This window comes from Ornithodoros turicata, chromosome 10 (genome assembly GCF_037126465.1).
Source record: "Ornithodoros turicata isolate Travis chromosome 10, ASM3712646v1, whole genome shotgun sequence".
NCBI classification, from domain to species: Eukaryota; Metazoa; Arthropoda; class Arachnida; order Ixodida; family Argasidae; genus Ornithodoros; species Ornithodoros turicata.
Genome location: NC_088210.1, coordinates 5,477,744 through 5,500,916, shown reverse-complemented (window position 1 = coordinate 5,500,916; position 23,173 = coordinate 5,477,744). Strand labels below are relative to the sequence as shown.

Below are 23,173 nucleotides of genomic sequence, written 5' to 3'. Positions count from 1 at the left end.
CATTGGGCTAATATTCCCAGTATCTGGGCAATATTGGTATAATGTTTGGCGTACTGTGCCGTTATACAAATAAACACAGAATATTGGGTAAATGTCGGGAATATAGAACCAATATTTGACCAATTTTACCGACGTCTACCGAATATTGGGCAGGATTCTGTGCTGCTTGCGCCTGTGTTTTGTATTTTTGATGCATCTTGACTATGTGAAGTCTGCAAAGTGTACACAATCGCATGTTGAGCCGCCACTCACTTTGGGCCAGTGGCCATTAGCGTTCTCCGTAACACGGCCCGGTGCGTGTCGCGGGCCCATTTCTTTTACGAGAGTAACGCATTGCGTGTTGTCAATGTTTGTACTCTGGTGCGCCGCAGTTTCTTCCTCTATGACATGATTTTATACGCCAATCGAAACTGGATATTTGTGGGTGATTTTAAATGTACGAACGACCGCCAGCATGGTGGCAGGCAAACAGGCAGCTGGAGCGCATTGTGAATTCCACTGGTATAATTGATAATTCATTCCATGTATATTGTAATTCATATGGGTTTATCTGAGTTATCTCGCGTGGCCGTCCCTGCCGACCAGACAGATTTTATGTCGCCAGTTTTGGCAGGGTTCCTCTCTAGCTGTGCACGACCTGCTGGGGATCTTACAGATCATCAAGGCGTCCTTTTCTCTCTATTTGGCACGCAAAATGTTCGCTCTAGTTGCTGTTTTTTGCAGCTCAACGTGTCATTGGACGAGGATCCCAACAACAACGAGGATCCCGAAATTAAAAGCGCCATGAAAAATTGGTTTTCGGAAGGGTGCTCCGTTCCCGAGTAGGGGCCTGATCACTGGGAGGTTTTAAAGCAGGGAGCTGCATATCGCCTTCCACCTTTGGGGAGAACACCGAGGAGAACATGCGCGTGAACACCGTCAATGCAGAGATGCGCTCAGTCACGTATTAGCTTCGCTATCCTGACTCTCTCAGCACTTCTAAAAATTGAGGGTGTGTCAAGGCAACGTGCGGCCTTCAGAATGCAACCCTTGCGGGTTCGAGTACAACCGAGCTCCGATCTGGCCCTTTTTACGAGCAGTGATCACCAGACGAGACCGTTAAGTCGAGAGCGCCTACTATCGACGAAAAAAAAAAAAAAAAAAAGAAAAGAAAAAAGGCGTGTACGCTCGGAGCCGCTCGCGCGTCAAGAAATTTTAGCAGCAGTGGCGTCAGTGCTGAACGGGATCTGTCCCGGCGTTGACGGACTCGCTGTTGAGGTCTACAAGAGATTTTTTCTTAAGTGTAATTGTAAACTCCCTGACGTGGGCATTTAATTTATGCTTATCTCATGGGATGATAAGGTGGAGCAGACCATGGGGGGGGGGGGGGGAGTCTCCTCTCCATGCAGAGTGGAGCTGTCTTGTGCGAGGGCCCGTGCAAACGAGATCAGAATGCGTGGCTGCCTATAACTCTATTGGCGGTGACTCAAGGTGCCCTCACACGCGTTCCTCTTTCTATGGAGCGGATCCGTTGAACCGGTTAGTAGGTCTCACTTAAGGTAATCGGTTGGGAGCACGAGCCGTGCCGGGATAGTCAATGGCGCTTAAATCGCACGTCCTCTTCGAGGCGCTGCGTGCGTCGGAGCACCCTGTCTGCGCGTTACTTCAGCACTTTCTGGGATACGGCGCCAGGTGGTCTATGAATAAATGCGAACTTCGGCCTGGAGGGCGGAGATACGCCCTGCCCGTCTTCCTTCTAGTGTAGCCGTAGTGCGGCGTATGGTATGGTGAAGACATTCCCTTGTATGACATCCGTTATTTCTATATCGCCACCTGGGAAATGCGATCAGGTCACGACGGAGCAGCAGCGTCAACAAAGTTCGCCTGGCGTATTAATGTCGGCTTACTGGATGCCATATGCCCAGTAGTTTCCAGTGGAGGTATAGGCTCATGGCGTCCTTCCACTCCGTGAACTATTTCAGAAACGCCGTACGGGCGGTTGTCCGTCTTCTGACATGTCTGAGACTCCAGAACATTACTTTCGCGGTGACACATTACGATTTTACTGTAGAGTTGAGCGGCGTAAATATTCGTGCTCCCAACTGTGGATTGGGCTACCTAAGTTGTTTGGTGTCGCTGCCGGTAGCGCGTACAGAGCGGAAGCAATTGCGGTTTGTTGATTGCTGAAATGAATTTGCAAATTCATGTATGACGACAAGGTCTCCAACCTTCAGTTGTGTTTCTGGTTGCAGCTTAGAAAGATGGGCGAAACGGAGCTGCAGGAGGTACTCCGTTCTTCATCTGGACCAGAGCTGCACGCGTATCTGTTCCTGGACCCTGTAGTACCGGCGCAGTTCTGCAGCGTTCTGAGGCGTGGTAGCTGCCTTGCAGCTCGGAAGCGCTGCCGATCTCCTTACGATGAGATGAAGTGCGAAGGCGTCAGAGGGCCCAGCACAAAGGACTGGGCACGCGATAAATGAGAATACAGCGATTGCTCCCTCAATGTTCCAAACAGAAGTCTTTCCGTCCGGCTCGCTGCCTGACCGGTTCCAGCTCTTACTGACTGCTCCCGACTTATGCTTTTCGTATTGACGTAGGCTATACTGGTTTTTGCCGGTCCCGGCTACAACTGACTACTAGGTCAACAAGCTTTCATGAACGACGTACAGTCATTCCGTGATTTCAAAACAGCGATGAAAAGCTTTTCGCAACGAACATAACGTCATTTGAGCACGTTGACGCATTTACATGCACTGAGGGTACTGAGTCCATTGCGTGTCGCTTCCTGGCACACTGCAACCAAGTTCAAACACAATGATGCAGCTTCATCAGTCCTGTTTTCTTTTTACCGCTATGCAGGTCTGACAGCGCCCGAACATGTTCATCGAGCGACCTGGCGACAGCCATAGAACTAGCTGTGCGAGTCCGCTCGGTTCTTTTATTTATTTATTCATTTGTTTATTATGAATACCTGCAGCGCCCGTAGGCATTATAGCGGGGGAGTGCAGGGATACACAGCACAGTGACCGCATAATTACAAAATATTCATACAAAATTTTCAAAAACAATGATCACACCGAAAATGAAACAGTTGAAAGTCTGCGCAAAAAGCAAGGCGAATTTGGGGCTTCCACTAACGAAGAGGACAGACTGTTCAATTCTGGAATTGCCTTACAAAAGAAAGATTGCCTAAATACATTAGATGTGAAATGATAAGGCGCAATCTTTTTGACATGATCGTTTCTGGCGGACATGTATACAGGAGGTCTAAGGAATACACTCTTTTCTAGACCAGTGCTACAGTTGTACACCTCAAGATTAATTTCACTCTATTATTGTTCCTGCGCATCTCCAAAGTTTCCCGAAGTTCTCTAGGGCTATACACACGCTTTGAATCGTCGCCTTGCTTCGGTCACTAAATTGATAGGTGCTAGCAGTAATGCCGCACCGCACGAACACTGGCATCGTCGGGTGCACAAATACGTATGAGAAAGTCGGGTGTAGGAAAAAACGGTCCCTGTTTTTGTGGGCGGAAAAATGGTATCCCATGCTCCTGTGCGCCCAAAAATACACGGGCGGCATTGCGGATAACTGATGAAACACATCACAGCCGAAGTAAGTGTCGTCTGTGTGTTCTTGTCAGTGTTCCGTGCTCCGGTTTTAATTCAGTCATGTACCAGCAGGCCCATTCTGCCATTTTGATGAACATCACAGCCGACAAAGAGTTACCATTCGCTCTCCCCATTTGTTGAAACTGGGAGACATAGGTCTTTCTTTTTCATGCGTGAATGAATAATAAAATCAGCACGCCATTCAATGAATAACAAAAAGCGGCAGCATTTGCTTCGAAGCAGCATTTGCTGCTCTAGTTCCGCTGGATGCTAGTATTTTCTACTGTTGGGCAGACACGAGTTTTGAGTTTGAGTTCGAGCTCGAATGTAAAGAAAAGGGAAATGCGAGTTTTACAGTTGTCCCCTGCATCTTTACTGTGTCGGTGTTTATGGACAATAAAATCTGTCGCCCTCTCATTCATCGTTCCATTGCCTTTACAACTCCGCTTCCGCTGAAGATACGGTTCAGCGACATAGAAGGTATGAGAGATAACTTTAAAGAGAAAATAGGAAAAGCTCTAGCATCTAGGTTGAATTGGGAACTACATCCGATGACCCCCACGTACAGCAAGCGTAAGGTCGGAGCCAGGCTAGTGAGCCCTTTATATATGTCTTATTTCATTGTTACGAATACAGAAGGGAACGTGCCGTATTACTCACTCTTCCGCAATCCTTCCTCCCACAAAAGAACGCGGGTACCATTTTGCGGGTACATATCTGCCAGAAATTGCGTTGTCTATATACCACTGAATATAAAGAGATAGAGAGGAACAGACGCCATCCGCTCAATTCAACCGGTGGAGCGAATGCACCGTAATCGCTTTCATGTTCCTCATTGAATGGCGTGCAGCTTTTATTGTTCATTAACATGAATGTTATTTAAAAAAGCCAATGCCTCCGAATTTTAAGAAATCACGGCAAGGGTCCGTTCCATCGACTCCCCACAAACAGCCTCCTGTATTTTTGAGCGCACGGAACCCCGCGGTACCATTATTTCCGCATACGCGACCACGGACCAATTTTTTCAGGACCCGAGAATGCCCCACCAGTTCAAGGTTCTACAGTTTTGCGCCATATCCACACGAAGTGGACAGAAGAAGATGGGTGTCGGCCTTCGAACGTACGTGCCTCAAAATAAGCTACTCCGTGAATTACATCTGACTTATGCCGACACGTCTCCCCCTCTGCCTTCTAACTCACCATCGGCAGTACCCGCTAGTTTTGAAGCTCTGAAGACGCAAGCACTGCAGCGTACATCCATGTGTCTCCCAAGTGAAGACTAATATACCTGACTTTGGTCACACCCACAGCTCCCAGCACTCCTCCTTGGAATTTTGCGGCATCTCCCTGACGGTTTATGGACTAACAAGGAAGAAAGGCGACGTTGGCGCATGCGTGACGAAGCCGCTGATGCTAGATATGGTGAGCTCGTGTTATGAGATTTCCACAGCAGTATTCACGGACGGCTCAACCACGAGGGGAAGTTCCTCGTCCGCCTTTGTCCTCAAATCCGCCTTTGTCAATTTGAGATGGCCATCATCTGACGATGACGATCACCAAGAATGTGGCCAAGAAAGATGGCTGTCACGGACTCGGTGTCAGCACCGCGAAGAGGGCGTGGCTGGTCGCTCCACCTCCTCCGGGACACGAAGTAGACGGTCTCCTCGCCGGACTGCACCGTCCATGTGGCCACTGTGTGTCGTGAGGACGGGGCCTGGACCTGCGGCCTGCCCCTAGCAAGCCAGAGAGGCACGACTCCTGTCCCGCTGCTAGACCGGGAACGGGCCGTCCCGACGTGTTCTCATTCGCATATGCACAGCAGAATGAGAAGATAGTGCGGAGACACGGAAAAGCTATCGCGTGCGCAAACTATACACGCTGGAACGCTGCTGTGCAGTCCGCGGTCCGCCGCGGGTGAGCATGTCGTCCTAACCTCGCAGCCTGGAGATTGTAGCGGCTCGTGGACGACGACTACGACGGGCCTCTGCTGCCGCGCGCTACTGCGCATGGCAGCCAGTTTTACCGGCACCGTGCTAGCGTGAGGCCACATTCATCTGCGCGCTGGGACATTTCATCATCGCCGGTCAGGACTTAAGTAGGGGAACACCACCTCCTCTACATTTGGTAACCCGCACAACGAACACCAGGTTCGACGTAATTCGGACATTCATCACCCTAAATTTTTCGGCAAACCAACAGCGAACCACCTTCTGTTGACAAGTTGCACCGGGACCCCAGTTCGACCGGGGACACACAGGGAGAACACAGGAAGTTCAGTTTCCGGCCTTCACCTGCTTCACGATGGTCCTGTCCCGGCACTTCTCTGGCGACAAACAGCATCCTCGCTTACGTACGGGTCGCGGTACTGTCGCCCACTCAGCAACGCACCCACCGAGCAACAATCAGCCCTCAGCAACGATCAACGCGCTTACTCAGCAACAAGCAACGCAGCAACGATCACTCAACGCCACACAACGCACTCAGCGCCGCTCAACACAATCAGCAACCGCTCAAGCACCCAAGCAGTCAAGCACTCAGCATTACATCTCATCACAGGAACCCGCCCGGATCGCAGCGTTCCCGCCAACCCGCTGCTGCTGCATCAACAGCCACAGTCGCGAGCCGTGTGTCCAGTCGTCCACTATCCACGAGTCGTCCTCTTCATTCTCCTCTTCATGGTATCGACGCGGACCTCAACCGCATGCACCGCTCCGCGTCTGAGAGGGGGAGTGATGTGGCTGGCCGTGCACGACGACGATGACGCGCCTCTGCTGCCGCTCGCTACTGCGCCTGGCAGCCGGTTCTACCAGCACCGTCCTAACGTGAGGCCCCGTCCATCTGCCCGCTGGGACATTCCATCATCGCCGGTCTGGACTCATGTAGAGGAACACCATCTCCTCTACAAGATAAAACCGCTCGAGTTTCCCCGTGGCTGACAGGGTGTGCGAACCGCCTTGCACACTTCGTCCGCCACAAGGTCATGATTGCGTTATAAGTCGTCAACGTGAACGGGTCCAGTCTCCTCCCCCGTGTTGTCACTGCGGAGACGATATAACAACCGGTATATCCGAGAATCTATTCGGAAAGGTTCCTCCCAGCGCTGCGCCAGCGACGCCACGAAACCTATCGCAGCGTTGCTGAACGGGTGCGTGCACTTTAAGAATAGCCGCTCACTGCCTAGCCAAGCCAAGACATGCCACTGCATCGGCGTATGCGGATCTTGCACTTTGAGAATCGTTGGACGACAGCAGTATATTGCTTGTACAGGAACATGTTGCCGATATTTTCATTGTAAATGCGTAAACATTGGACCAGCAGGGTACCAGATGTTGATGAAGGACGGTAACGGTTCGTACAAGTGCAGTTTTGTGCCAGAAAGCGCACGCTCTCTTCAGGAGGCGTAACTGGGAAATCTGCTGATACCGTCTCTGATGCAGGCACAAGGCCGAAGGATGGCTTCCGCGTAACAACTGAGCAGGGTAATGTCGAAACTTTGTCGCTGCTTCCATCGAAAGTAGAAATGCTATTAACAGAGATGCGGCTGGTGCGTTGTGGAAACAGTGCTCTTAAGCTGGAGGTAGCCCACCTTCGTGTGGCACTGACGTCTTCTCAGCGTATTGGCGGAGCTGCTTTTGGACAAGCGGCTCGAGATGTTGAAGTTACATATGCTTCAGAAGCGGCAGCCGCAACATCGAAAGGAATTACTTCTACTTCGTCCGCGGCTGGTGTAGTTCCTGACCAGGTGCTGACCAGGTGCGTCGTCCGGGTCAGTAAACTGAGGAGGAAGTTAAGTGATTTATACTTGTGAAGAGGCGACGAAAACCGGGTAAGTAAATCCGGCCGACGTAAACCGGGTGCCACTAGATACGGGTACTGGTGAATCACGATGCATCTCTGTGGTGCAGAGGCATCCCCGTCGCAAGGCGTTTTCTTGTGTCAGGGTTGCCACCTGACACAACGCCCGAAGACATAGTAAAAGAACTCTCACCGAATCAGAATGGTTATATTCTAGCGATAACAAAATTGTAGTCTAGACATACGACATACTCCTCTTTCTATGTTGCAGTGGAGGGTGATCTATTTGACATACTTAACAAGCGTGATGTGTTACCCAGGAACAGCACCTTGAGACCGTTTTTCGGTGTGCTGCCTGGTTCGGAGCAGCCAGAATGATAATCTTGTCGTCACTAATGAGATTGTAAACTTTACCTAGGATACTGATGGGAAGGCAAGGAAGCATCTTCACTTTTTATCAAAATGCACGTGGACTACGCACGAAATCTTCTAAATCTTATAGTCACTGCATTTTTCATAATGAATATTTCCCTGCGTATTACATCGTATTTCGTCGTGACAGGGATTTGAAGAAAACTGGTTGCAAGCTCGGTGGGGGAGTGTTGAGTACGTTGTCAATTTCGACTTCAAAGACGCCGCGATTTGGAAGAATCCGTATGGGTTAAAATTCCGCCAGTCGACGGTATCAATCTGTTGGTGGGAAACTATTATTTTTCACTGGATTTTGACCGAATGTGTTTGTTGCTCACATTGATGAACTGGAACGATTGCTTACTGATACCGATAACTGCATATTGATCTACGGGGATTTTAACCCTGCGAATGTTAGATGTTGCGCAATGGAATGTCAAATTCTGCTGAGAGGCTGTGCGCGGTAGCTGTTCTGTGTGTGTTGCTCGTCTGGTTGAATCTATGAGCTATTTTGAGCTTGTACATTGTAATTATGTTACAAATATTGCCGCAAACACTTTGGACTTGGTTTTGTGTAACTTGTCTCCCTCAGTAGAAGTAGCGTGTGAACCTCTGGTACATGCCGATGTTTATCATCCACCAATTTCTGTTTCCTTCCAACTTTCTGCATGAATTCACAAACGTTCTGAAGGGACACACTCTATAAACGAGGAAATTATACTGAACTGTATAGATATCATAGAAATCTTGACTGGTAACTGGTCCGACTGGTGTGAAGTGCGTGTTAACCGTGCGGTCGGCACAGTTCCCTTAGAAGTCGGCCCAGGACGCACATTCCCCCAGGGCGTGAGTCGTGACGTTGCCCACATACGTGAGGCCGACAACGGCAAGCCCTATCACCACCACCACCACCACCACCACCGTGCGGTTGATTTGTTGACATCAATTTTGCGAACTGCTATGACGATGATGGGGATGAAGGGGATGAGGGTGGACATTGTCACTCAAGGTATCCTCCATGATTTTCGAGGGATCTCAAGTATTATTTACGCAGGAAATTGCATTATTATCGCATGTATAAAGCACGACGAGATGACATTTTTTTAGTCAGTGTTACAGTATGCGCAGGGTGCTTGTCAAAACGTTATATGTCAATGACAGAAGGAAGCACATAAATGCACTCGAACGTTCAGTGTATCTGTGTATGGCAACCCTAGGCAATTTTTGGTCCCATGTAAAGGCTCACAGTTCATCGAGCAGTGATATCAACACTGTTCGGATCGGCAACACGATGTGCGCGGATCAAATTGCTATCTGCAATCAATTTGCGAGTCACTTCGCTTCATCGTTCAGTGGTTCAGTTCATCATCGTTCAGTGGTTCAGTTCGCAAGTCGTTGCTTAGATACTCTACGCAGGGACCCGTTTGACAATTTACCGGAAAGTGATATTGATTATGAAGTCCTTCTGGCAATCAAGAAACTGAAGTCAAAGATTAGCAGTGGTATTGATGGCATACCTAGTTTTATTGTACATTGTTGTTGAGAAATTCTGGCCTCAGTTCAGCTACATGTATTTAATTGATCGCTACGTTCTAGTATTTTTTCCTGTTACTTTGAAGAAGTCTATAATTTTACCGCTGCGCAAAACTGGTGATGTTGCGGCTTTTGGTAATTATAGACAGGCGTCTTTGCTGTGTAGCTTTTCCAAAATGTTTGAAATAGTTATGTTGGAACGACTATACCACTGTTTTCGCTCTAAAATTGGTGATGTTGTAGAACCGACTTTCCTGCATGATAATAAGATTCAGGAGGGAAATAACCCCACGTTTATTTCCAGCTTGGTGACCGTAATTCCGCTTCCAGAACAGTCCTCTCGGACTCACAGTCCGAACAAACAACTTCGTCGTCGGCTCCTGGCTACACACAACAAACTGAACACCGAATACACAACACTTCTTCCCACTTAAGTAGAACGCACATTTACGAGCTGTTCAGCAAGGTCGGAAAAAGTCTGGCGGCTTGCGCGTGCGCCGTGACCTTCTAGGCTCTCTTGTAGGCGGATCCCTGGTTTCAGGAACGGCGGGAGCAGTCACCACATCCGAGCACTCCGTTAATCGTTGAGGCTCCACTGGAGTTGCCTCTGACGGTCGTTCAGGGGAGATGTCCACAGTCCACGGAACGGAACTGCTGTTGCCGGTCCTGATCATACCGTCGTCTAATATGATCGACGTGACGTCCTCGCGCTCTGTCTGGACCATCCACGACCGCCGACCCATCCGACCAAGCAGCTGACCCGGTATCCACTGAGGACCTCCTGTGAAGTTTCTAATGTAGACTCTCATCGATGGCTTGAACAGCGCGTAACGTGACCCAGATTCCTCCCCCCTTGAACTCCGATGCTCACTTGGTTTCAACGCCGACAGCGACGACGGAAGCTCCCTGCGGAACGTCATGGCTGCTAGTGACTTGCCTGTGGTGGCGTTGATTGTAGCATGCTTCTTGAACAAAAACCGTGCCAGGCACTTGTCAACGTGCCCCGCACTGTCCCGTTTCAGAACCCTCTTCAGTTCCGCCAACATGCGCTCTACTTGGCCGTTAGTGGCTGGGTGATATGGGGCACTTGTGCGATTTTCGACGCCATTTGCTTTGAAAAATCCCTTGGTTTCTGATGATAGAAACGCAGACCCATTATCCGACACGACTGCCTCCGGAATAGACCTTTTTTACAAAAGTAGGCGCCACCTGTGGCGCACAAGGAATCACGGGAACTTTGAGCGCCTTGGAGCATTACGAAACGGCAGAGGCGGAGGTAGAAGAAGAACAACAACATTCCCGGTGTGCGCAACAACATTGTAAGCCGGGGTAAACCGTAACCGAAGCAGACGACGGAGCAGTGTCCCTCCAAGTTCCCATGATGCTTTGCGCCGCTCGCTTGCTGGCGCGTGCATCTTTTTTTAAAATCGTCTATTCCGAAGGTGGCGAACATATACCGTAGCTGTTCAACCACAGCGGCGGCCGTAGTACTCGTCATTCGCCTAATTTCCAGTCACTTCGTGTAGGCATCAACAACCTGCAGGTACATTCGCCAGTCGACCGGTCTTGCGAAGTCGACGTGAACGGTCTTCCAAGGTTCCATCGGTCTTGTCCACAGCGGTGGCGGAGCTCGGTGCGGAAAGCGATGATCGACCTAGCATTTGGAGCAGCCGCCGTACGAGTTGCTCAATGTCACGATCGATTCCCAGCCACCAGATGTAGCTTCGAGCACAACCCTTCACTGTGACTATGCCCCTCTGTCCGCAATGCACCAGTTTCAAGGCCTGCTCTCGGGCAGCCGGTGGAATAACAATTCTTGAACCTCTGGTCACAAAATCACCTTCCGTAGCCAGCTCCCGACGGCGTATCTTGCACTGGTCGAAGCCTTGTCCCCGTAACTTGTGAAGGCAACCGTCTCGCAATGCTCTGCGAACTGCTGACAGCACCGGATCTTGCTGAGTCATCCTTTCTGGAAGTGTGAATAGGTGAGAATAGCTCCTTCTAACGTGTCCAACAGCAGTACGTCACCCGAACTATACGGTTCATCGGCCATGGATGGCAACGGCAGTCTACTGAGGGCGTCGGCATTTTGGTTTGTGGTCCCCTTCCGATAGCACAAGTCGTAATCATAGCACCCTAATTTCAGACACCACCTCATCATCCTTGGCGACAGCATTCCAGGCATCGGCTTGTATTGCCCCATTATGCCAAGCAGCGGTCAATGATCGGTGTATATCCTGAAACTCCTTCCTGCCACGTACTGGTGAAATTTTTCTACCGCAAGCACCCATGCTAGTCCTTCCCGATCCAGTTGAGCGTAGCTCTTCTCTGCACGTCCCAACGTGCCTGAGGCAAACGAAACTTGCACTACGTGGTCATCATCGTCAGCTAGTGCAAGCACGGCCCCTGCACCGTAGGGAGAGGCGTCGCACGGGATTACTAATGGTTTCGACTCGTCGTAGTGGGCAAGTACAGTCCATTCGTTTATCAGCTTCTTGAGGTTTTCGAACGCCGATTGGTGCCTTTTCTGCCACTGCCATGTGTTGCCGTCTTTAAGCAGTTCATACAGATCCTTTGCTATGGCGGCGCGGTTTCTCAGGAACGCTTTCAATTCGGTCTTGGACTTCGGCGATGGGGACTGAAGCAATGTCTTGACCTTGTCGCCTGTCGGATGCAGACCTTCTGCATCAGTGCGATGTCCTAAGTAAGAAACCTCTGGCAGCACGAATTGGCACTTGTCTCTTCTTAGGCGAAGGTTCGCCCCTTGCAGCTTTCTGAGCACCTGCTCCAGGCGTCTTTTATGTTAATCTACGTCCTTTCCGCAGACAATGTGTCGATGAAACGGTGGAAAATTCCTGGAGCTGCCGATATTCCGAACGGTAGCCTCTTTACCCGCAACAGGCCCTTAATCGTGTTAATAGTCGAAATTTCCGCAGCTGCAGTGGTCAATCGCAGCTGCTGATACGCTTGTTTCAAATCCACCGCAGAAAATATTCTTCCTCCGCGAAGTTTGGTGAAGACCTCGATGGTCGTGGGAAGCGGGTAGGATGATACCTTTGTCCTCAGGTTAACCGTGCTACGGTAATCACCGCACAGTCGTATGCTTCAATCCTTGTTTGTTTGTTTGTTTGTTTTTGTTTTTCTCGACGATCAGCGTTGTAGCCCAGTCCGACTGTTGTGCCTGCTGCAGCACCCCTTGGGAGATTAACTGGTCGATTTCCTTCTCGACTGCACTTCTAAGAGCTAATGGGACAGATCGAGCCTTCAGAAAGCAAGGCGCGGCATTCTCCTTCAGCTGCAGTGAGACCGGGCACCCTTGTGACCGTCCATGTTTTCTCCAAAAACCGTTTCGTACTTCTTTAAAAGGGGTGTGTAGCTGGCTTGAGTCCTGAACGTGGTGAATACCACTGACTCTGATGTTCAGTGGCCTGAACCAATCTCGTCCGAGAAGATTACATCCAGTTCCTCTCATGACAGTAATGGGCAAAATGAAGTCCTTCGTCTTGAACCGCACACGTACATGAGTCGTGCCTAATGTCCTTAGGCCTTCGCAGGAGCATGTTCGGTTCGCTTAACTGATGGCTGCTTCGATCCGCTTTCCCTGCTGCAGCACAGCGTTGGTCTCTTCATCGAACACCTCGTCGTCGATGAGTTTCGAGAACCTGTTGATCGAGGTTGTTATGCGCGGCCTTCCGCGTATCCAGGTAGTCTATCCCTACCTCGACGTTCCCCTTCAGAATGTCCGGCTGCGCCAGACATTCTTCGAGATGAGCGAAGGTGCGGGTAACCATACCGCGGGTCCCCGCCAGAGTCTGCTATCGAGTGCTATCGAGTCCATTATCGAGTGCTGTCATTGCCCGGTTCGTCGTTTGCCAAAGTATTCGGAGTAGACCTCTCCCTGTTTGTAAACAAATGACGTCGTAGTGTTCGACTGCGCCACCGGTTTGGTAGAGCTGAACTATGCTCGAAGCTATCGTGCTAACAAGGTCGCGCACGAAGACCACGGTCTCGAGGGAATTACGATGATCCCTGAAAGGGATGCGACCTTCGGTCCTACTTTTCTTGCAATAGGAGGCCGCTAACAAGTGCACATTCGTGGAACCCAGCTCTCCCCTTCCGATCTGTTTCGGTTTCAGTCTGTCTACCAACGTCATGATGACGTTTCTCGGGTAGAGGTTTATGAGCGAAACGGAGAAACGAGGACAACGATTGCTCGCCTTCTTGCCCAACGAAAACCAGCGAGTGATTTTATTTTCTTGTTCGTACCCCGTGTTTTCTCTACCTTCTTACTCCTACTTTCGCAACAGGGATTAAACCAGCTACGTCTTCAAGTTAAATGTTCCCTCCCTTCTTTCCTTACATGCAGGACGAACACAGAGCTCTTAACATCATTGGAAATTCCTGTGCATGTAAGGCAATAAAGTATACATGATACTATCATTTCCTGGTTTCTATAGAATGCAGAATCTTTAGCTTGGACACAAAAAGAAGATGCATGATGAAAAACCCCCAGACTAGGGCACAAGAAGGGACAGACACAAACACGAAGTGAGAGTTCTTCGTGTTCGTGTCTGTCCCTTCGTGTTCCCTAGTCTCGGGGTTTTACACCATGCATCATCTTCACCAGCTCGCTTGCTTCCTATCCATTTTTTTATTGACAAAAAGAAGGACAACACAAACAGACTCCCCAATCTTGTTGACTTTGTGTCGTCCTTCTGTTTGTGCCTAGAGTCAGGCTTTTGCACAACGGAGTTTCACCACCAGCTGGTCTGCATATACGCCGCATTGTTAGTTTCCAGGGTTAGGGATTCTTGGGGATAGGTCGTGCATAAGAACCACACTGGATCGAGGCGGCTTCCCCAACATGCATGGTATCCGTGATCAAGAGCGTTACAAAAGGCAGAACACCCCAACTACAGTCGCGGATTAATATGCTTATATCGGATATTCATTCGCACTGTAAATTGGCAATGTGACAAGAGGCCTATTTCGACATTGTTGAAAGGTTTTCTGAAATTTCGACATTGTTGAAAAGTGAACTGTTTTTGTGAAATGAATTTCTCGCATCAGAGGATATAGGTGGACGATTCTATGACGCACGTATACATACGCGTTTATTATTTTATGTTCCATTATTAGGAGCATAACAGATTATTCGCAATGGTAGAACGCACTTCTAAAAATCAAAGCGAAACGGAGAATAGGAACCGTTTCCGTTTCGATACAAACATAATTATCGGTGCATCCCAACCAATCCCAACCAATCGGTTATGCGCCATAAAAACTCTGTTAATCATTATCATCCTCACATAAGAGATTCATAAACCTGTTAACGAAGTAGAATGACGTATAGCGGTCCGCTGTGGTCGCTCAGTGCAACATTGTTGACAAGGCCATCATTGTAAATATCTGTTTCTGCTATTAATTCATGCAGACGTCCATTACCTGGTGCACCGGGCTGCCCCTTCTCACCGGGAGAACAATGACGTCTGGTTGAAAGGCAAAACTCCTGTAGCACTGGGAGCTGAAAAACAGAAAGCACTTCCATTAGTGTTCAATACTGTACCGTGCATTCATGCCGGAGACATTAGAGAGTTTTAGTACATCGTACGCAAAGGCGATAGCGTACGTAACAGATAGCGTTGGTGGTTCAGCGCACTGCGCGAAGCTCTCTTTCTGTTATGGGCATGCGCAGAACAATCAACGCTATTCCTTACGTACGCAAAGGAGATAACGTACGATGTACTAAAACTCCCTATTACCAAGAATACTCCAGCGGAAGACGTCATAGCTTTCTGTTGTCACTTAAGCGCGAGCGCTAAACGTTGTGTATTTTCGTGCACTCCTGTCCCTAAGGAATGTGCAGTGCCACAAGATTTCCGACCCCAACAGCTAACCGCAGTCGCGGCCGGACATAGAGTATCCCTGTTCGCAGAGCTAATGAGAGACTCGCACAGGTCATGCACCTGTAAAGTTGGTACCCGTTGGTTTGTCAGAATCACGTGACTAGGAGCTAGGATTCAAAACGGCACTCTTTACTTTCTCGCTAGCGCACCTGTGTCTTGGCTCAGCGTTTGTTAGCGCCTATGGGCAGCTGCGTGTTGACGGCTTGATGATGCCTTTTGTTGACAAAGTGTGCGACTGGCTTACTCTTCTGTTATGATGTGTATCTGTGCGTGTAGCACTGTTTCTCGACCCAGATGTCGGGCAGTCTATCTGGTATGACGTATTGTCAGTTAAAGCCACGTTGAACCCGTCCGGTTTGGAAGACAGTGGCAATAAAGATAAGCCTGCAGCGCATGTACTTTGCTTCGCTGAGATCTGCTCGACGTACTGCAAGCAACGAAAGGCTATGGCAAAACTTGTTCGTTGTTAGGAATCGACTGTGTGTGTGCGTGCTTTGCAAGCTTAAACTTGATCACAGGGTGTTAGCAAACGCGACATTTAAACCGCTCTACGCTGTGCGCTTATTCATGTTCTTAGCGTCTGAGCCAACGTGATTCGTCAATAAATGCCTGTTTTTTGCCAGAACATTTCAGAGTAGTTTTCCAGTTATTTTGGGATCACAGAACGATCGACACGAAAGCCAGTAGAAGTCGATGGGAGCAGGGAATGGCCGTTCACAGTGGCTGAGTGGCCACAGGCACATTGTTGTGTGAATTATCCCCGACAGCGGTCCAAGCACAAGCCCTAGGCCTAGGGCACAAGCCCTAGTTTGCCAACCCCGGGTGACAGCGACAGAAAATTGCTCATCAATGAGATAGTTCTTATGCAGCACCCTGGGATCCGGGTCATCCTGGAAATTCATTGACTTGGTGTCCCGCCGAAAGGACTTCCCCGCAGTATACAAACTCTGCTCTTCACGTTGCGAACAAGAAGCGCTTTCACCAAATCGCAATTATTCAAGACTGGCTTTCTAGACAACTCAAACTGCATACATTGTCAGGAAATTGAAGCTATCGAACACATCCTACTGCATTGCTGTGCATATGCTGCGGTGCGGGAGAAATACCTTGGCCTTGCAGGATGCAGAAATACCTTGCAGGAGTTGTACGGTGCATGAGGTCCTACATCACAGAGGCTCTTTCACGGAAAGACACTCCAAAATCCGCAGCCTCGTCTGCTTTCTTCAGGAATCTGGCCTCGCCCAAAGGCTATGAGTCTGCTCGAACTCGGAGTTCTCATCAACTCTGGCAGAGACTGCCCAAGATCTTAAATTTCGGCCTTCATAATACCTTCATCTGTTATCACATCATCTCATCTCATCCTGGCAACAGTCGTGAGGCCAACAACGGCAAGCCGGTTTACGTCACCACCATCCCCGACAACGGTCTCTACGGGGAGCTGTCGGGGGCTGCAGACACCCCGTAGCCGACGGCAGGAAGAGATGGTGTCGCCCGCTAATTTGGAGTATTCCACTTCCACTATTCCGGCACCGTTCGAAACCATCAACTTAACATCATGTAGAGGAAGTTGTTCCACGAGAATATTCTCATGTGAATACACGGTTAGTGAGCAATAATAATCGGAAAAGATGTATAACAGTTTCCCGTGAAACACGGATGGTAATCGTTCACAGACACCGCAGATGGGTTACAAGGTATTTCTTATTATGTGATAACACCGCGAAGCAACTGTGGCTAACAACTCTCTTAACCTTCATTTGTTTACTTAGGTCCGGATGCGCTGTGCTTTACCGTTCTGTACAAGCTGTTACACGGCGACATTGACAACCTGGATCCTCATGGCGCACTAGCGAGTATTCCCAGGCAATGTCCATAATTGCCGACAACGTTTCCATCGCTCATAACATTGACAGCATTGGTCTTGGGATTTGCTTTTCCTTTCGCGTTAGCGCCGCGAAGCAGATAACCTAGTCTTTATTTGCACTGGTTTTTCCGCCTTGGTGTACTATATTTATTGTCCGCTGGCACGTCAGCTCAAGATACATGAGAAATTTCAAGCATCGGTGGTCAGGAGTTGACTGATGGATGTTGGACTGCAGGAAAAAGTGGGAAGGTTAGAGTGCCTCCTTGGCCGACTTCTAGAGGGGAACTAGGCCGAAATTAGAATGATTGCCGGCGACTTAAAAAAAAAAAGCAAACAAACAAGAAGCCTCAGACAGCATAGTCGTTCATTGGAGCCCAGCGCCTCCTACTGTTTAGCATAACCGCCAAGGGACAGATGCTGGTTTCAGATTTAATAGTGATGGGCAAAACGACTCTTCTTAGTGAATCGATTCCTTTGATTCACTCCGTTTTAGTGATTCGTTGAGTGATTCAGTGACGTCGCGATACCACGTGACGCAGTGACGTCATCAAGTTACATGACCGGTTACCTCACATCTATTGTAAAGAAAGAGTCAAGAGAAGAGAGGCGCGCTTCCGATAGCCACACGTTGCTGTGTATATCTCTCCTTGTTGTAACAAACTCACAATCTGCACGGCACTCATAAGAAATGAACGAACACGAAATAAAAAGAGCGGACGTGCGGAGAACAGTTTAGTTTTTTCGTCCCCACGTGCACATTGAGCTTTCATCGACTCAGCTATACCACTTGCTTTCACGCCCTTGTCATATATACCACTATTGTATCACACAGTAACCAGGAATTTGGGCGAGCCACCACTGATGCCTAGTATTTCAGAGAATCGACATCGAATCCGTTAACATCAAATTTCCAGATGCCTACTCACGTTCACACTTCACGGCCTGCCCGACCAGCGTGCCTTCCAAACATATGCATACAAATTCAGTCCGCTCACCGGCGCGAACGCGTCGCAGAAAGCCGTCCCGCTCGTCCCGATGGAAAACTATCGGAGGGGCCGCTCCTGTGTTTCCTTCCTCCATGCTGTGATTGCACTTCGTATTCAGAGATGGCGTCGCGCCGACCTCTGCCAAATGTTTTGAAATCGAAATGTTTCCTCATTTTTTAAAGTTTTTCAGGACCCTCATTGAAGGTGAGCCAATTAACGAATCTTTGTAGGGAAGGTGAATCCATTCACTGAGTTCACGTTACTGATTCGTTCACCAAGAACGAAATCATTCGTTCTCGGCCCATGCTCACGCGTGAAGACAGCATGCAATCAATGGTACCAGCAGAGCTCACCAGCATTATTTCTACGCTATGTATCGAATGTAAAGTCACAGGTGTCTGACAAGGGGGAAGCGGACAGTGTTCAGGCTATGTTGTGAGGGCTGGAGCATGGAAAGCAGAAACGACGACGACTAAAACTTCAAGAACAACGGCAGAGCCATACCTTATTGTGCACTTGCGCACTGCTAACAGACACACGACGAGTGACCGACACCGCGTCCCGAACAGACGAAAGAGAATAACAAAAGAGACGATAAGACGTGCTCATGACCGCATAACTTGTTGCCGCCACGTGGCGCCACTAGAAAGTAACATTGCAAGTTGTCAGCGTTATGTGACACTGATACTGGTTGCTGGTACAGATGTTACCTTGTTGACGTTACTACTTCTCACAATGCTGGTAACCACGTCGTTTCATCGGATGTGGCACAAACTCCACTCCTCCTGTTTGAGATGAGCCAAGTGCCTTTTCCCCTTTGCCCCACGTGTCATATAGAAGGAGACGTGAAACCTATCCTCCTCAACACAATTGTTTACGAGCTAACGTAATAAAGGATGTGGAAAGTTCCATCTGCATCCTCGCATCAGAATGGATAGAAAAGAAAAAAAAAAGGGGGACTCTAGTAAAGAGCGCACTAATACCTTAGTAGTAGCTGGCTATACATGAGATATCAGTTCAACCAGATAAACCTTCCTGGCTTTCTCCGTGATCATACATTACAAAGCAATCCGCTCTTTTTTTATAAACATATACGCCCGCCCCCCCCCCTAAAAACGCAACAAAGCTTGCCAACGACGTTGTTGCCGAAGCGCTGTGCAGTTTCCCAAAAAAGCTACACGAATCAGCTTGGGTGTTTACAAGAACCGGTGTCCGTGTATCATTAGCTATACAGCCGATTCCACTGCCATGGAGCAATCTACAACTGAATACTGAAACTGCTTCCGGAAGCCTGAATTATTGAACGTAAAAGTGAAAATATAACCGGGAAATAGTCAGCTCACGTACCGTTTTAGGAAAAAAAATGTACGCAATAGAGGCCGAATATTTTTTAACGGTCCTCGATCTGCGTGACTTTCCATTGTCGTGTTGGCTTGTGGCGGAACGCAATAATGGAGTGGTGGATAACGTTTACAGGCTGTGCAGTTGTAGATATGTACAACGAGCGACGAAAAAAAGACCTCCGTTGGGGGAGAGGGACGGTCTCTTTCCGTACGTTAAGTTTTGGACGTAGACTTTATTTTAGTGACTTTATTTTAGTGACTTTCCTGATGTCGATTGACAACGTAGGTATCTTCTTCTGTCGAAGGCAGCCAAGCACGTAGGACAAATCAGAAACTCTTTGATGTTCTCGTATGCAAGTTCTTCTATCAGATAACAAGCATCGAGCTGTTTTCAAAGCCCTCTTTCGATGCCGCTAAAGTGGTTCAGAAGGGTCGAAAACATCTCGAGATAGGCGGAAAGTGGATTTCAGGGCTCTTGAACACTTTGAGAAGCCTTCAGACTGAATTCGTGCTAGGCTTTTCGCCGGCTCGACATCTATAATTTATTATGAGCATTATAAGTCTATCTATCTCCACGTGTAACAGGAATTGGCGTCAAGCCGCTTTTAAACCCCTTAGAATCGCAAAAGTTACGCACATGACCAAACTCGTTGTCGAGAGATAGTTTTGTAGATTCTTGGTCGGCGGCTGGACACTGGAGCTGATTTATTTCACGTATTTATCTAGACAATACTGCTGGCTGCCTCTTGGCAGCCTCTGCAAGCATGGCAATACAAACGCTCATAGAAAAGGAAATACAAACATGGAAAACATAAAAGGAGTAAACAAACGTAGCAGTATATTAAGATACACTTGACTAATATTTGAGAAACAATATAAGGAAAGAAACATTTAGGTAAGGCTATACAAGTAGGGGATTGCTTCGGGCGATGGGATGTAACTCGGGGTCAAGTATAAACTAGGGATGTGCCAATCAGGTCCCCCAAGGTCGCCATTTTCCCATGTATTTGTTCCTATCCCGATGCGTGCAATGCCGGAGGCCGCCGTTAGATACCCCATTGTTACCAGACGTTGGCTTGCGTGGATTGTAGCGCGCTAAAGATCCAGTTGAAGCACAATCCAAGCCAGGCCAAGTCACCGAAGGAGAAATGGACGACTGTAGCGCCTGCGGCGCCTGGTACGACAGGTACGCTATGTGATGCACGCAGCCGTGCACTAGATCCTTCCGATCGCTCAACACGTTTAAAAACGGGACCAAAAAGTGAAACACGACAGAGAAAGTTGTTATACGCGTTTTATTTGGACATATAAAGACTAGATTCATTCGCAGAAACAACAAAAACATTTTGTCGCTAAACTTAGCGCGCTGAAGTGATCCGGAACGGCAACAGTGGGGTATCTAGTGACGGCCTTCTTCGTTGCACGTTTTTCCGAGGTGAGTTTGGGGGACCTGGTGCCAATGGCATCATCGAATCCTCAAACCGTAGGGAAGGATTCGAGATTCAGGAAACCGAACCCCAGTGCCCAAAACGGCGAATCGACCAGGACCTACTACTATACTAGAGACCTGGACATCCGCGAAGCTCCCAGCGCTGAGGTAGTAGTTCTGGCAATCGCCGCTTGGCTATGGGCACTATTCGTTACCACTTGACTTGCCGAAACCGCGGCAATGCATGGTGGGCTGAGTTGAGCAGTGAGAGAGAGAATAGCGCGTGCTTAGCAACAGCTTGGTAGCACGAAAGACGGTGGCAAGGGCGACAGCAACATTCCCTCTCCCCAATAATGGTATGTGGCGCTTGCAGTGGCCACTACCGTAACTATCCCACGACTCGGCTCTCCCATAGGCGATTGCCAGTTGTCCAGGTCTCTAGTATAGAGTAGGTCGTGGAATCGAATCTTTCGAATCCACCAACCATGTTTGTTTGTTTCTTTTTCAAATCGGTGCCTCCGGAGTCCGCCGAATAAAGCCTCATTGACCGACGGGTGTTTTCTGGTTTGTTTGTTTACATTGGTCTAGAATGAAAGAGTTCAGGCATGATCTGTTACATCACAAGTTTAGCAGTAACATGGTTTTGTTTTGTATTGTTTCTCAGTTTTATGGAAATAATTCAGACTGGAGAACGTATGTATTTCTTGTAGTCGTTGAACAACACGTTAAATAAATTACGTTTAAGAAGAACTATACGAGTATATTTTCTCCTCAAACTGCTGCCGTTTTTCATTAAACAGATGTATCATATTCTGCTTCAAAACACTTTTCAGTATAAGTTTTTTTTTTCTGGTTTTTTAAACTCTTTTTTAAAGAGAGGATTCGAAAGATTCGAGATTCGTAAGATTCGTGCGATTCGCAGAACCTTCCTTGGATCCGGATCCGGGTTCGGATTCGTACAGTTCTGGATTGGTACCATCTCTATTATAAACGTATTGAAAGGACGTTAGTGTGGAAACATTTTTTTTTTATGTCAAAGGGGATTTCATTCCACTCACGTAACGTACGCGGAAAGGAAGAAACAAAAAAGACGTCAAGTCTACTGTGTGGGGGGGATAATCCGCGACTTAGCATGACAGGAGCGAACATGTCTTTTATCATTACGAGAGATACATCTGGAAATGTTGAAGAGAAAGTTGCCGTGAATCAACTGGAAAAGGAAACTCGAGATTCAAGATCTGCGAGAAAGTAGAGTGATGAAACGGAATCGAATGAGACGCATTTATTAAAAATGAATCGCAGGATCAATTTCTGTATGCGTTGAAGTTTACGAATGTTGGAGTCCACTCGAGGGTCCCATAGAGTGCTGGCATATTCAGGAGTGGGTCGAACCAATATTGTGTATATGCATTCAATTTAGTGTGAGGCAACGCGTGTTTTGAGATTGCGTTGTTTAAGGTTGATGTTGAAAATACTAGGGAGAGGTTGAATTCGTCGCACGACAAATTCGGCTACTCCCATAAACAGACCCCCCCATAAAAAATAAATATAAAAGAGATCCCCCCCCCCCCCACTTTCGCGATAACTATCGGCCAAAGTCCAAAGGTTGCTGCAGACTATTGAATTGTTTCTCGTATTTTAAACCTTCCTTTATCATCTTCACGTAATATTCCACGCGCAATGGGGTAGGGTACCGCACTACCGCGGTGAAGTACTCCATCTCATACTCATTATGTATTGTTGTTGTTGTTGCGTTTAAGGTACCAGAGTTTACCCATTGCCGTTTGCGCTACTTTATTTACATGAGAATTCCAACTAAGACTGGAGGAAATAATTACACCTAAATATTTATATTTGGACACCCGGGGGATAGTAACGCTGAGCAAAGAATGCTCCTGAATTAACGGTTTTTCTTTTGAGTCAGAGACATGGCAGCGCACTTGTTGTAATTTAGAGACATTTGCTAGTAATCACACCGGTCATTTACACCAGCAAGGCATACACTTATAGTTGCAACTGAACATTACAAGTGGAAATCTCCTTGTAAATTGCGCAATCATCTGTGTACAACCTGAAGGTTACATTACTGTGGCACACAATGTGATTAATATAGACCATAAACAACAGTGGTCCTAATACAGACCTGGGGTACCCCAGATGTGACAGTTGCTAGTGGTGATCAGCAAAAGTATTTCTGTACATACTGAGACCGATTAGACAGGTAAGCTTCAATCTATCTCAAGATGGAAGCGTTGTTTATTATCCTTCCTAACTTCACTGATAAGTCACAGCACTAGTCGACACTTCCGAAACAGC

The 23,173-nt window shown here is 48.2% G+C and overlaps 1 protein-coding gene across 1 annotated transcript in view; it reads right to left on the bottom strand.

The window, feature by feature from the left end:
* LOC135370296 (uncharacterized) overlaps positions 1 to 23,173 on the bottom strand; it is a 469,518-nt gene that overhangs the window by 262,788 nt on the left and 183,557 nt on the right. Inside the window, exon 2 of the mRNA XM_064604007.1 lies at positions 14,775 to 14,853. Within this exon, the coding sequence (XP_064460077.1) occupies positions 14,775 to 14,853 (79 nt within the window). The remainder of the gene's footprint in view (positions 1 to 14,774; positions 14,854 to 23,173) is intronic.